Raw genomic sequence first — 16,358 nt, forward strand, 5'->3', positions numbered from 1 at the left:
TTGTTGGTAAAATCACAAGGTGGGTACATAGCTTTAGAAGCAGCTGCTGTCATCTTTCCTCGTTGAATTGCATTATGTGAGTTAAGAGCTGAAGAACTGTGATCATGTGACCAGATCAATACTCTATTATTATAGGTATGTAGCAGCTTTGTTGCAGTAGGTTAGGAACCTAACAAGGTACATAAAGATGTTTTTCTTACTTGCCTTGACTTTTATTCAGGTCGGTTTGTGTGCTCACAGCTGCAAGGAATTCATTACCCCAAATGGAATTCCATTTAGTGAGGAATAGGATGCGAGGTCAGATTTATACTCCTCTCTGGTGGATTGTGAGTCAGGAGAGGTGGAAAGAGGGGTGTAAGCAGGGGCGCCTCTGGCCATTTTGTCACTCCAGGCGAGGAAATCTGTACTGCCCCCCCCCCCCCCTTAAAATAATCACAATGCTGCAGCATTTCAGCAGAAAATAATCATATTACAGTAGTGGTTCAGTGCAATACTACGAGCTGCCGATCTACCGCCTCTATACCACTGTGTCCAATTGAAAAATGTACTGTTTGATCGTAATTTTGATACATTTTTTGCAACGGATTCATTGATCGAAAGTATAATCGATGTGGGTGGTTGGTAATCACCAGATTTAATCCTAGTGAAAGAATCTGTCAGTAAAAATGAATGCATGTATTGACAGCTATAGGCTAGGGTTACTAATAATAAGATAGGGGTGATTAAATTGTGAGGGTAAGAGGTGGTGGGGGCCCTGGGGGCAAAGTAGAGAATGACAAGGAACATTTATATTGCATTTTTCTCCTGGCGGACTCAGGAGCTGCAGCCACTAGGACGCACTTTATACAGGGCCGGATTTCTGGGAAGGCCACAAAGGCCATGGCCTAGGGCGATAAAATCAGATAAGATAAGAAGGGCGGCATGACTTGGAGAGAGAAGAGGTCATACGTCAAAGTTAATCACCTCTTCCTGTCCCGCAGAGCAGCCAGCCAGAGCCCTGCTCTGCACTAATAGCTGAATTCCAGAGTTCCCCAATTCCTGCAAGTCTCTCTCTCACAATTCCTGGTGTGTTATGACAATCAACATCTGCTGTCACCTCACCTGATGATCCATTCCTCTGTATCATGGACATACAACTGATGTGAGAAATACCAAGGATTTACATTACAAAGCAGATAGAACTAAGTTCCGCTGAGCTTCAATGCAGGCATTCACAGACATCAGTGAGCTCTGCTAGTTTCTTCACTTTCTCCTTTACAGCTGTCAGACTGACCCCAGCAGCTGTAAATTACACTTTATCTCTAGTCTACCTAAATTTATGGCTTTAGGCTTTTTTTTCTTCCTAGCCAGCAGTGGTCTCAGTTAACTCTTTCCTGACTCATTTTCTGTCCTTCAGTTCCTACCATCTATGAGAACTGCAGGAATAAAAATGCTGTTTGCTTTCCTTTCATTTCTAGACTGTCACCTGAGCTGTTACTACCTCTATGCTAGTGTGTATGGTTTGGCATCCTTCTCCTTTCCTGTAGCAGTAGAGCATTGTACCTTCTTAGCCATCAGTGAAAGCAGAGAGTTTTGAATCAGGATGATACCATTTATTGGCTTAAAAGAAAAAAGTAATCTTTCTGTGAATAAGCCTTCTTCAGACGCCAGTATAGTGTTATGCATTATTGACAAGTACATACATCAGCGTCATTTCTCAAGTATGCATGCCCAGAACACTATTGGCTGCTGTGCACATTCGGTCAGGAGCGCAAATTGCAAGAATTATTGAGTGGACAGAGCATCCTCTGATTCTTTTTTTATTTAGCTTCCCTGTATGACAAGAAGACAGCCAGCACTAGGGGACGGGGAAAACAAAGGTTAATAAGGAAGAGAAGTGGAGAGATACTGAGAGGGAGCAGAGAGCTTAGATAGTATTGCAGTCCCGTATCTCACAGAGGTTACTTGCCTGTAATGTGACCCCTGCCAGTCTCTCACACAAGTCAGAAAGCAGCCTTCTTGGAGTCTAGGGACAGTGGAATACTTTTCAACCTGTGTAATTCCTTATCAAGCTGCTCACATGCAGTCTTTACAATGAGAGAGCAGACAGAGTTGTTTTTCTATGGACTCTGCATAAGGCAAGCCTCCTCAGCCAGCCTAGTGCTTCACATTGCCTTATTCAAGAAAAACCTCAATGCACCAGGCACTGTACCAGCTGCCTGGAGGAAAATCTCCACCCTTTGCTCCCGGCCAGTCCGTTCTGGAATGCCTTGTACCTGCTACCCAGAAAGACACCATCCTCCTCTGCTGATGTTTTCTTTTCCTGGTCATAAGGAGGGGAGGGACAGAAGTGAACAGACACACTCCTAGATTCCGAGATAACAACTAATTAGGGAATCATACAAAGAGTTGTAGACAAAAGTTTTGTAGACTCCTTATGAGAGGCTGAGCAGCAGATGCTTTCATTAGAACTTTTTATCTCCGCACCCTCAGTTTTCAGTCTCTAAGGACAGGAAAAATAAACTTTTTTTTCCCCCTGGAAGTGCCCCGAGATAAATCTGCCGCTCCAGGCAGTCAGCTGGTGCCTAGAGGCGCCTCTGGGTGTAAGGATGGTGAGGGATGTAAGGCTGGGTGAGGGGATGTAAGGATGGGTGAGGGGCAGGGCTGTGAAGTCGGTACAAAAATCCACCAACTCCGACCCCTCAGGTTAGGATTCCACCGACTCAGACTTCTCTAATTTGCATATTACAATTTTATTGGTTGAAAGTATGTAACAAGAAATGCATCTCTTAAAGGGACACTTAAGTCAAACAAAAAAAATGAGTTTTACTCACCTAGGGCTTCCAATAGCCCCCTGCAGCTGTCCGGTGCCCTCGCCGTCTCCCTCCGATCCTCCTGGCCCCGCCGGCAGCCACTTCCTGTTTCGGTGACAGGAGCTGACAGGCTGGGGACGCGAGTGACTCTTCGCGTTCCCAGACACATTAGCACCCTCTATGCTGCTATATGGTATATGATATATGCTATAGCAGCATAGATGGCGCTATTGTGGCCAGGAACGCGAAAAATCACTCGCTTCCCCAGCCTGTCAGCTAGTGTCACCGAAACAGGAAGTGGCTGCCGGCGGGGCCAGCAGGATCGGAGGGAGACAGCGAGGGCACCAGACAGCTGCAGGGGGCTATTGGAAGCCCTAGGTGAGTAAAACTCATTTTTTTTGTTTTACTTAAGTGTCCCTTTAACTGCCAACGCTTAGGAATTTTAAAATACAACTGAAGTGAGAGGGATATGGAGGCTGCCATATTTATTCCCTTTTAAACAATACCAGTTACTTGGGTAGCCGGCTGATCTTCTGCCTCTAATACTTTTAGTCATATACTAAAACAAGTCCTTGGTAAGAGTACTTGTAGAAGACAAACAGAAAAGAACCTTAAATTCATTAGGAGTCGGTGCATTTTCTCCTGACTCTGACTTCAGGTACCTAAAAATTGGCCCGACTCCAACTCAGCCCTGGTTTGGGGTGTGAGCCTGGGTGATGGGTGTAAGGATGGGTGGGCGAAAAACAGCATAAGTAACTGGGGGGTGCACAGAGGTATAGATTGGACATGAGTGGTTTCAGATGGTCGAGGTGTTGCAGATGCACTTTTTTAGTAAGAGGACCTTTTGGCATCTTTGAGCTCCTTATATTTTCCTATTGGATGTCACCATGAGCTGACTTGAGTACTCTGTGCAAAATTAATGCGATGGATGAATAGGTACAGTTGTGTTCAAAATTATTCAACCCCCACTGAAATTGAGTGTTTTGGCCAGTTTGACATTGATTTTGATCATTTCATTCATCTTGTTTACAATTAAGGCCCGGTTCACATTAGCGTTCACTGTCCGGATTTGCTGGTCCGGATCCGGACCGTATACTGTACAAACGAAACGGACGTTCGGCATAGCAATGCAAAATCTATGCGACCGTACACACGCGTCCGTTCCGTATGGACCGGAGCCGGACACTTTTCCAACATGCGCTATTTTTAAGGTCCGGATCATCCGGCTGACGCAACCGGACCGGAGCCTGACTGCACCGTCCGGCAATAGAAACCAATGGGAAACGGAAAGCACAGAACACACTGGCTATAAAAACCGGACTTTCTACCCCACTTCCTATGTGTTTTCTAGCGGCCATTTTGAATGGGGACACATGGGCACAGCATTTCTGGAGTGGAGCAGCAGTTACTTTGTGCTGGAGCTGTTTGGCAGTATGTGGGACGTGGAGGTGAGGCCCTACACAGTGGAGGACCTGATTCTACAGGTGCAGCTTCTGCTGACCTCCCAGATCCCAGGAATTTATATAATGTGTTATCTCTTTTAAAAAAACGGATCCGGATCGCAGCCGTATTCGTACCTGACTGAAAACGTATGCAAACGGACTGGATCCGGATAGGAACCGTACGGGTCCGGTCATCCGGTCCGTTTTACCTAAAAACGCAAGTGTGAACTTAATCAAAGAGACACTTGTAGGTCAGACAAATATAGCATAACATTTATAATGAAATAACCACAAGTGTCTTTTCTGTGCTCACATCATTATCAGTTTTATTCAACCCCCAAGTGACATTCATTCTTATAACTGGAAAAGGATGTTGTACTAAGTACTAACCGCTTTTAAACGTGAAGCATAGCTTGACACAAGTGTCTTGCAGCGATCTACGGGTATCTTAGCCCATTCTTCATGGGCAAAAGCCTCCAGTTCAGTCACATTCTTAGGCTTGCGCGCTGCAACTGCTTTAAAGGGGAACTGAAGTAAGAGGTATATGGAGGCTGCCATATTTATTTCCTTTTAATCAATACCAGTTGCCTGGCAGCCCTGCTGGTCTATTTCTCTGCAGTAGTATCTGAATAACACCAGAAACAAGCATGCAGCTAGTCTTGTCAGATCTGACTTTAAAGTCTGAAACACCTGATCTGCTGCATGCTTGTTCAGGGGCTATGGCTAATAGTATTAGAGGCAGAGGATCAGCAGGGCTGACAGGCAACTGGTATTGCTTAAAAGGAAATAAACATGGCAGCCTCCATATTCCTCTCTCTTCAGCTCTCCTTTAAGTCCCACCAGAGGTTCTCAATCGGATTTAAGTCTGGTGACTGAGATGGCCACTCCAAAATGTTCCAACCTTTAATCTGCAACCATGCTCTAGTGGACTTGGACGTGTCCTGTTGAAAGGTCCGTCGTCTCCCAAGCCTCAGGTTTGTGATGGACTGCATCACATTTCCATCCAATATCTCCTGGTACTGAAGAGAATTTATGGTACCTTGCACACGCTGAAGCTTCTCTGTACCTGCAGAAGCAAAACAGTCCCAAAGCATGATTGACTCCCCACCATGCTTTACAGTAGGCAAGGTGTTCCTTTCTTCATAGGCCTTGTTCTTCCTCCTCCATACATAGCATTGATTCATGGGCCCAAACAGTTCTAATTTTGTTTCATCAGTCCACAGAACACTACCACAAAGGTTTTGGGATAGTGTTCTGGGGACTGATGAAACAAAGCTATGCTTCACGTTTAAAAAGTGTTATAACCGGAAAAGGATGTTGTACTAAGAATGAATGTCACTTGGGGGTTGAATAAAACTGATAATGATGTGAGCACAGAAAAGACAATTGTGGTCATTTCATTATAAATGTTTTATGTTATTTTTGTCTGACTTACAAGGGCCTCTTTGATTTAATTGTAAACAAGATGACTGAAATGATCAAAATCAATATCAAACTGGCCAAAACACTCAATTTCAGTGGGGGTTTGCACATTCAGAAGCGAATTATTCTTCAAGCTAACGGTTAACTTATATTTAGCTTCTAAATCTGGTTAACACTGTGTATAAGAATAAAGATGACCATACATCTATTGATTTTGCAGCCTCATTGACCGTTGGATTTGCTCATTTTATCAAATTGGATGAAAATCGGTGCTGCAACAAGCATGCCCGATTGATCGATGCAATCAATCAATTTTGGCCCAAAATCAGTTTCATTGTCAAACACGCTGGGAAATCTCAGGCTGATGTGGTTGACAAGGAGCGTGTGATATCGTGATGACCGAAGAACAGAATCCCCAACTTCTGTCTACCCAGATGTTAATGTCCTTCCCGTCTGACGAAGGCGTGGTAACGCCGAAACCCCTAATGACACAACCCCGTCTCTACTAGCGGACCTTCCAGTACACCAGAGGCTGTGCTGCTGCCCACAGCCTGGTGGATTCCGCTAAACCCGAGAGAGGGTGGAGGATCCTGTACTTTTATCCTATAAGTAGAACTTTAATTGTGCTGAATAAAATTCCCTTTGGTAATACACCACAGAGCGCTCTTATCTTTCCAGACATGTGCCTTCCCAAGCATTAAAATCTCACCAGCTGCTCCCGCTTCCCTATCTGGATCCCACGTGGCTGCTGCTTATAGCACGTGGTGCATGTGTGACATCACATACGCGTCACATAATATACATAGTAGCCGCATGGGGTGCGAATGTGGAAGCAGGGGCAGCTGGACACTTGGAACAGGTGAGATTTTAATTCATGGCCACAGGGAAAGGCACATTAACCTTTGGGAGGACAGCAGCGAGGTGGAATTGCAAGGCCAATTCCTGAGAGATTTCATGATGTTTTTAATCAGGAATCTGCCTGCGATGTATGGGCAGCCAACACATCAGATTTGATCAGAGAGAGATCTGTCTTTTGGCCGATCTGCCCATACATTACTAATGGGCACCATTAGATACTTAACTAAGAATAGCTCTATATCCCAAAAATCCTTCTTGGTCCTCTCTGTTCTCATTACACCACTGTCCTTCATTCAAAATCCATGTCTTTGGGACTCCTTGGCAAGTTCTGGAAGAACTTGTGTCCCTCAGTGCTTCCAAAGACGGGCACATCCATACTGCGCATGCGTGACCCACAGAACGACTCCCTTCATCTTTGGACGCACTCGGGGATGCGAGCACTTCCAAAGGCCATCTTGCATGAGGAGTCTTGAAGAGTTAATCGACCAAGCTGGTAAAATAATTCACAGGAGGACAGCAGTGAAACGAGGGGACAGAGAGAAGACCAGGAAGGCTATATGTGATTCAGAGCCTTACCTCCTCTTAGGGTTTTTTTTTAACTTTGCTTTAGGTTCACTTTTAAAGGATACCCGAAGTGACATGTGACATCATGAGAAAGATGTGTATGTACAGTGCCAAGCACACAAGTAACTATGCTGTGTTCCTTTTTTCTTTCTCTGCCTGAAAGAGTTAAATATCAGGTATGTACGGTAAGTGGCTGACTCAGACAGGAAGTGACTACCGTGTGACCCTCACTGATAAGAAATTCCCCTTTTTATCTCTTTCCTGCTATCAGAAGCCATTTTCTGCTAGGAAAGTGTTTTATAGTTGGAATTTCTTATCAGTGAGGGTCACACTGTAGTCACTTCCTGTCTGAGTTAGGACTGAGTCAGCCAATTACATACCTGATATTTAACTCTTTCAGGCAGAAAAAGAAAAAAGGAACACGGCATAGTTATTTGTGTGCTTGGCACTGTACACGTCTATCCTATCATGTCACGTCACTTCAGGTATCCTTTAAGGCCGTCTTTGCTGGGGAGGTGAGAACCAGGAAGAGAGATGGAAGCTGGAACTATAAATGTGATGTGGGTGGGGAGCAGGGTTGCCAACTTATCCCTTTAAATAATGACACATCTAAGTTATACAGGTTCTGGGGCTTCTCACAGATAATCAGTGCCTAAACTGCATCTAACTAGCCACAAGACATGTATAATTCATAAGTGTCCGTATTTAAAGGGATGAGTTGGCAACACTGATGGGGAGTCAGAAGAGGTCTCGGTGGGCGTGTAAGGATAAATTTCAGGCAACTTCAGAGGTGTGTTTTAATGGCTATGAGAACAATGTGCTCCAGGTCTCCTCCCCATCCAGGAACAATACCACTGCCGAAATGTGCAGACACTGCAGCTGCCTTCATGGTACTGGAAAAAAGGCAGACCTGGAGCACATTGTCCTCATACATTCAGTAACCCAGTACACCTAGTTACTTTTACCATGTGTTGTGTGTAGCTAGGTACAGTGCTGCCCATAATTATTCATACCCCTGGCAAAGCCAACCCCCCCCCCCCCCCCCCAAAAAAAAGAACAAACAAACCACCACTGTTTTTATTTAGCAAAAATGTTTAATCTCTTTTGTGATGCGAGGATTTTATATACAAGTACTAAATTTTGAGCAACATTAAAATAGTCAGATATTTACAGGGGATGGCTCAGCCGGGCTTTGAGTCACAATCAGGAGTTGTTGTATATATATATATATTTGTTTGTTTTTTGCGATAGGCATTAATCTGGTACTGCTCCACTCGGCTGCAGCAATGGAGGGGTTAATTAGACAGATATGCTAGAGATTGATGGATGACTGTGGTTTGGAAGGCATTGTGGATCTGATGAGGGCTGGGCCTGATAAAGATGGATGCCCATATTGATCAGAGGAGTCAGCAAAGCTATCACTAGACTGTCCTGCCATACGTGTAACCAGAACCTGGAGGTCTTGCTGCAGATCGCTGAATACAGTTTAGTGTGTTTATGTAGAAAGGACCTATTGGGATAGAAATATTCGGGCTGCTGCCTACATTTGTGCAAAGTTAGACTTAACTGTTACTACATTCGATTTTTCAACCGATTGATATTGTACATTACTATTTACTTACTTGGTCTGATCATTCATGGCTGTGTGGAGACTGGAAGATGGTACTGATTGTTCATTTAATTGTAAAACTATTACGAAGCTCTCTAAGGTACTTGCAAAGTACTCAGAAATGTTCCTCCTTTTACTCCCTTAAAGGGAACCAGAGTTGAGAGACATGTAAAGAGACATATTTCATTTTAAACAATGCACATTACCTGGCAGTCCTGTTGAACACCTGCCTCCAATACTTTTAGCTATAGACTCTGAACAAGCAAACAGATCAGGTACTCTGACAAGTTTAGCTGCATGCTTGTTTCAGGTGTGTGATAGACCTTACCTGAAAGATCTGCAGGACTGCCCGGCAACTGGTATTGTTTAAAAAGCAATACATGTGGCAGCCCCCATATGTCTGTCACCTTGGGTTCCTTTAAAAGCCTGTCCTGTCTGCTCCCAGCAGCAATTAGGATATAGCTGGGTTTGTACATGGTTGTTTGAAAAAAAAAACGTATCAAATTCACCGCTATAGATTTTCATGTGTTAGAGGAGCAGTATTAACCCTCTGGGCGATACAATTATATCGCCCAGGAGGTGGCGCAGCACTATTTTTTAAATTTTTTGTTTTTTAAATCATGTAGCGAGCCCAGGGCTCGCTACATGATAGCCGCAGCGCAGCGGCATCCCCCCACCCACTCCGATTGCCTTCAGTGATCAGAGTAAGCAGGAAATCCCGTTCAGAATGGGATTTCCTGCTGGGCTTCCCCGGTCGCCATGGCGACGGGGTGGGATGACGTCGTGACGTCAGAGGGAGTCCCGATCCACCCCTCAGCGCTGCCTGGCCTGATTGGCCAGGCTGCGCAAGGGGGAGGGGGGGGCTGCGCGGCACGGCGAGCGGCGGCGGATCGGCGGCGATCGGAAGTTACACGCAGCTAGCAAAATGCTAGCTGCGTGTAACAAAAAAAAAAATTATACAAATCGGCCCACCAGGGCCTGAGAAATTCTCCTGCGCGATATACCCCGAGCTCAGCTCGGGATTATCGTTCAGGAGGTTAAGGAGTGTTTCACACCGAAAATCCCTTAGCGTTTTTGGGCAAGTGATTTTTTATTTACGTTTTTTTTTAATACATTCCATAGAATCAATATCGCTGCAAAGATGCAACGTTTACATTTTTTTCTCTATCACTCCAATGTGAATTAGTACTCTGCGTGAAACAGACCTAAGCGTTTGGCATTAGTGTTTTGAGGCTGTCTAGCACTACAAAGCTGCTACCTCAAATACAAAGAAATAAAAAACCTGTCCATGTGAACCAACCCAGAACCTCCAATGCACTGTAGCCAATAGGTGTTCAGTGCTCACTATGGAGTGGTTGTCTAGCAACAAGTAAACACCATGCTGGCTACCGTCTGCTGTAGAGATGAGCAATGACATGCTAATAATTCTGATTCATGCAGCCTGGAAAGGGGCCAATCAAAGTCAGCAGGAAGTGCATTCGATTGGATCAGTCCCAAGCTACAGGCAAGCCAAAATCATTAGCATGTCCCTGACTATCTGTAGTGGGCAGCTAGTCTCCTCCTGCAGGTGCGGCATCAGCTACTGGCTGCATTCACCAAGAGCTTGTGATGCTGAGGGAACCCAGATAGAACAGAGTATTTTATAAACACTCCTTATAAGTGACAGACGTGGAATGAGCATGCAGAATAAAGCTTTTAAAGTGGAGCTGAACTCTTGCACAGGACAGAAGGAAAACAGAGAGAAATGCAACCTATATATATATTGAGAGTTTAGCCTGTGTAATTCCCCCTCATCTGTGACTAATCACCAGTGTAATTTGATCTCTCAGCTGTGTCAGCTGGCTGCCACAGCAGCTCATTGGTAAACACAGGATGTTAACACTATGTCTGCGTCCACGAAAGCAGGAAGTAAACACCTGGCAGATTTATTTTAGGATTTTTATCAGCTGTAACAAAGAAATGTTTTTCTTTAAATGTTATTATGCTGTAGCAGAGAGGGATGACCTGAGTTCAGATCCACTTTAAACTCTCAGGCTGCACGCTGGTGTGGCCGGTGGTACACACAGACATAAGACTATGGTAGTGACTAGATTGTGAGCCCCTTTGAGGGACAGTTAGTGGCAAGACAATATACTCTGTACAGCGCTGCGTAATATGTCAGCACTATATAAATACTAAAGAATAATACTAAAGAGTATGCAAGACAGACATGCAAATGCAGTTCTAAAAAGAAAAACAAAAGGTCACAAGCAGCTGCATCTGTTGTCTGACAGGCGCCTTAGAAAGAGAAGTGACCTTGTAGACTGTCTATAGTGATAGTGCCAGGAGCTTCCTCTACCATCCTGCATTGTATTCTGTGCATACACTCCCTGGCTCTGCTACCTCTGGGCCTCTCTTCCATGCTTGTCACCTGCAGTGATGCCTCCCTATATTCCTATATAGAGTCAGGCCTGTCCTCTGATGTACTGCGAGGGAGTAATCACACCAACCTGACGGGAGGGCTCTGGCTGGAGATGAAAGGTTAAAGCTAAGTATCGGAATTAGCCATAGATGAAGGATAATTATTCTGTTGATGCTGTGAAGAGTGATGGAGATGTACATGGTGATGAGATCTTACATCCCTTTAATAGATGTTTCCTCCCTCCCCCTCCAATCACATTACTCTCTGCAGTCTGTTGCTCCTGTGCATCCAGTAAACATACTGTATATAAAGGGAAGCTGCCTCCTAAGTCCTAGCTGGGGATTTATTACATTTAAAAGATACATAAAAGCTTCTCAGCGTTTGATGTTTGTTTCCTTCCTAATTGACCCATATATGAGACAGGAAGTGAGATGTCTGCAGACAGCGGGGTGGGCAGGCAAGTGATGCCTCTCGCTGTCAGGGTGGCGGGGGCCCTCTCTGTGGAGGGATACCAGGCTGAGTTCACATGGACAGTTTAGCACCCTGTAAACCATGGATCAGATTCCCGCCTGGTGGCTGCCAGGCAGTGCACCCATTGATGATGGCCATGAAGGGAGAGGACCTGTCATGACAAATGCAGGTGCTGCCATTACTAAATTCAATTCCTGAACTTTTTAATTTTCTGGTTGTCACTCTTTCTCTATCACTAGGACTGGTCCTCTTTTAAGAGTATTTTGAGATTGTCATGTAGGTCAGTCCTCTGTCAACAACACTAACCAATCTTTCCCACTCCCCTCCATCAAGATGGAAACCGCCTCATGGTTTCAAATTATCATTATATGCCGAGTCAGAATCCTAATCATCCCATTTATCAGTCAGCTGGCCACAGCAGCCGTAATCTCCATTATTTTTCTCAGAGCGGTACAGGAGAATGAACAGTAGACTTTGTATTGGGTGGAACAGAAAGTTATCACTTTAGTGACTGATGGAGCCCACATCTACATAAGTCAGTTACTGATAACTAATCACTGCTAGTAGGTGGCTCTATGTTCCACTCTGTAGCAGGTGCGTTTGACTCTTGAAGCACCTTCCTGTTATGCAACGGACAGCAACTGTAACCATTTTCTGGAGATAACTTTCCTTATGACAAGTGTCCTATGCTTTTGTCGATTTATAGTGAGGCAGACATTCCGTGTTCTAAAATCTACTTCAGCCATTGCAGTAGTCTGGGGATCAAGCATGTCTATATCTTGGGAAAAGGGAAAGCAGCAGATATAGGTGCGTGTCCACGGTGGACCAGACAGTGACCACCCAGTGTTTATTGCCCGATATAGAAAGTGGTGGAACTTCAAGCACGTGTTTGAGGTAATAGTGTACACAGGCTGCTGTACAGCTTCATTATATGTTATGGGGGTTGGTTTTGATGTGGCAGATAAAATGGTTATTTTGAGCAACTAAAAATACTTTCAAATGAGGAAATGTATTAGAACTGTATCAAAAGTCCCCATATTTGTGCCATTGGGACTATTATGATTTTGACAGCCTTTTCTCTTAACCAGGCAGCACTGAATTCTGAGTTGTGTTTACAAAAACTCTTTACAGTAGGCTAAAAATGAAAGATTTTACAGGAACCACAACACCAAAGCAGCTTAATGACATGAACAACATAACTACCCAAATGATGTAGATGAAGGCAATTTTGGTTTTTAGCAGTACACTTTTTTTAAATTCCCGAAATGGACATTTTAAACTAAACAATTTTCATCTCTATAGAGCACTTTGCTGACTCCTCCCAGTAGCCGAACTTGTAAAAAGTTAATAATTTAGCGGTTATCCCCCTGGATGATAGCGCCACTCATGAGAGCCACACATGGAATGCTCCAAGCAGCTCTGGCATATACTCAGTCATTACGTTTTTGGCATATTTCTTTCATACAGCATTTTCAGGGGAGTATCAAATGTTTACTATACTCAATGACCAGTACAAGTTCCGCAGTGTGCAATAAATTAACTGGAAATGAACTCAACCAAATGGACACTTCGGTACCCTGTACCATCACTTACGCCAGTCCAGAGACTCTGAATTAATGCCCACATAATTATCTAGTGCGGCAAAGCATTCTGGGCTTGCTTTGCCAATCTGCATTATGTACATTCGCTTATAGGTGCCGGGATTCTATATGTGCTTCCTGTAGCTTTTTTTTCTCTTTTTTTTTTTTTTAAATCCGAAACCTATCCAACAAGAATTCTAAAATAAAACGCACAACTCATTCCAAAATAACATACAGGGATTTAGTAAGAAAACTGATATGCATCTTTACTTTCCCCAGTCTTCCTAACAGCATCTCCTCAGAAACAAGATGTGGATTGATTCCACCATTTGCTAGATTCTCCATAATTTGATACAATTTTTTTGCATTTTTATTCACTAAAACAACATTGAAAGGAAACATGGCACGTTATGATACTCTAGAAAAATATCAAAGGTTCTGGAACCGGTTTGTCCTTCATGTGGGGTAATCCATGGGATGCACGCAACTTTTTCATCCATCTTCCAGAACGCAAACACCTGACCCTTTAAAGACTTTCCTCCATCGCTTTTTAATTTTTTTTTTATATTTTTGTATTTCTTTAAAAACCCTGGAATCAGTGATTGTGCAAATGTAGCAGTAACACTAGTGGCAGAAAGCCAAAAAAGAGAGAGGTTGTTCCTCGAGGGTGGAGCAGTTTCCCATATGTAGATCAGGGGCTGAAGTCTTTTCTGCATCCTTTGTATAAAGTCCAGCTGTATTGTCTCCCGTCCGTGCCTCCGCCGGTGTCCCCTTGCAACAGGCAGCTCCCATTGTCTTAAATCTATATCTTAATTTGTATTGAAATTTAAGGATTCCGTAAAACTTGTATTTATAAAGTATTCTATGTCATTCTTTGAAATGTTCTCTAAAGTATTTTATGTACACGTAAGCTTCTTTAATTTTTTTTTGTTTGTTTGTTCATTTCAAGATAGTTCCAGAACAGTTCTGCAGTTTGTCAAGGCCACATGCGTTGGGAGTGTGGTCAAGTTTAGCGGTCCCCTCCCCCGTTTCTCTCCATCACCGCTGCTAAGAGACCCTCCCTGGAGGATTTCAACTGCCCTGTGACATTGTGTCGATAACTTGTTCCAATTTGCTTCGTAGCCGCTGCCTCCGGGCTTGTTCATCTTTTTCCAGCGCTGTTAAAATCTGAAGGGAGAAAAGCACCATTAGCTTGGAGTTATATGGTAGTTATGCATTTTTTTCCTTTTTGTCTAAAAGGCTCAGCCTAAAAATGTACTTTAAAGTTAAACTCCTCCCTTGAATTCTTAAATTATTTACATGTAACGATTGTTTGTTTTCATGACTGGAACATAATGGTCTACTGCTGGTCATCAACTCCAAGGCCCATATGCGATAAATTTTTCTCCAAGGTGATATTTTCACTTGTCAATAAAAAGTCTTTCAGTGTTCCCCAACCCTGTCCTCAGGGCCCACCAACTGTGGATTTCCACAAAACATGCACTGAGGTAGATAATCAGCTCTGCTGAGACACTAATTACCTCAACTGTACATGTTTGTGGTTTTCTGCAAAACCTACTGTTGGTAGGCCTTGAGGACAGGGTTGGGGAACTCTGTTTTAAACTATCAGCAAGCAAGAAAATACTCAAAATAATTTTGATAGCACTTTTTAATATGCAAAATGCTGAAAAGTTATTTTAAACAGAAGATACAAAATTGTCCCCCAGGAGAAAAAAAAAATGCTTAAAGGCCCAAGCGTCCAAAAACCAAATTGATAGTTGGAGCCATAAATACTAATGTGCACCTTATATGCCTGACTAGTTCCTCCCCAGATCTTGTACTGATCATACGGTGTATGGTGCTATAATGAAAAGCTCATTTAAGATTCAAAAAGGCACTTGCCACCCCTGTAAGATGACAGGTCCTTTAAGCCCTGAGATGTCAGTCCTGGAGTTCCAGAGAGCAGTAACAGCAATGTTCAGCCTCTTGTCACCAGGAAGTGAGCTGCTGAGGAAACTTTCCCTGATAGTCAGGCTGACAGCCGCAATTAACGCCCCCTTTACACATAATCATGTCCTTACTTGCTTCTAATTGCCTGGCCCCTTCTGACATTTGGTGACTGTCACAACACTTATTACTGCCTCATAAATTACCAATACAATTATCATCACCTTAATAGCAGGAATTAAGTCTTGTTGATAATGCTAAAGATGAAAGTTCAACCTGGAATTTCCAGACAAGCAAAATATTACACAGGCCAACTCTTTCCCTTTAAAGGCAACCTGTAGTAAGAGGAACATAGCCTTTCCCATCTTTACTGCCTTAAGTGATTTACTGGCTGCATGGAGGATCATTTGGTCACACCCAAGTAACACACAACATAGAGAGGACATTAGTGCGGCCCAATAATGCACCTGGAGGTTGTTGTTCACCCTGTGTTTCCTCTGCACCGCTATACCACCAGAACCCTTTAATTCTCACTGAGATCTAGCGATCCCAACATGGCTGCATTAGAAGTGCATTTTGGTGATTCACTTAAAGCACAACTCCACTTTCAACAAAAGGCTGGAAGGGATGACTTTTTTTTCCAGTAATAATTAATATTTGGCTTTAGTGGTGAAGCAATTGTGTGTGGTCTAGCATTAGTCATGGATAGAATCCAAAGACATAACAACAAAAGAAGTTTAGGTTTAATGACCAACTGTACAAGATTTCTCTGCAAGCTTTCTCTGCAATCTGATCCAGTTCTGAAACATGCCAGAAGAAGAAACTTAAAGTTTTGAAAGTTTGCAAATACATCTTGTACAGTTAGTCATTAAAGGCATCACCTAAACAACTTTTGTTGTTATTTCTATGGCTTTAGTGGTGGAACCCCATCTTTCTGCTCTGATGGCTCTACACAGACACCAGCTAAGACTGGCGCTATTATCAGCAGGTCCTTCAGTGCAAAGTACTGGCTGAGGGAATAATACAGCCAATCATAAAGCTGAAACGCGGGAGGGAGGGAAGGTGTAACTTACTTATGTCAATGCCTATAGCCGATGTGGTTCACTCGTGTTCCTGGTCACTCACATGCTTCCTTCATTTGGATTTGAAGTGATGAGGAATGCAAGTGAAGCACATCTGCCATAGGCAGAGATATGAGTAAGTTAACCCCCCTCTGCTACGGCCAGTAAGTACTACTTGCAATTTCTATTACAAGCAGTGGAGCTACCCATAGCTCAGCAACTAGAAAAAGCA

General features: G+C 43.6%; 1 protein-coding gene and 1 long non-coding RNA gene across 12 annotated transcripts in view; one reads left to right on the top strand and one right to left on the bottom strand.

Annotated features, from left to right (window-relative positions):
- The window catches only part of LOC137532515 (uncharacterized), a 224,383-nt gene that overhangs the window by 178,974 nt on the left and 29,051 nt on the right, over window positions 1-16,358 (top strand). The gene's annotated exons all lie outside the window — the stretch shown is intronic.
- PLXNA1 (plexin A1) overlaps window positions 8,153-16,358 on the bottom strand; it is a 508,150-nt gene continuing 499,944 nt past the window's right edge. For all 11 annotated transcript variants that reach the window (XM_068253084.1, XM_068253090.1, XM_068253089.1 and 8 more), the window contains one exon: window positions 8,153-14,306. In XM_068253084.1, coding sequence (XP_068109185.1) covers window positions 14,211-14,306 — 96 coding nt within the window. In that variant the 3' untranslated portion in view covers window positions 8,153-14,210. The remainder of the gene's footprint in view (window positions 14,307-16,358) is intronic.

The sequence above is a fragment of the Hyperolius riggenbachi genome, chromosome 9 (assembly GCF_040937935.1).
Source record: "Hyperolius riggenbachi isolate aHypRig1 chromosome 9, aHypRig1.pri, whole genome shotgun sequence".
Lineage (NCBI taxonomy): Eukaryota > Metazoa > Chordata > Amphibia > Anura > Hyperoliidae > Hyperolius > Hyperolius riggenbachi.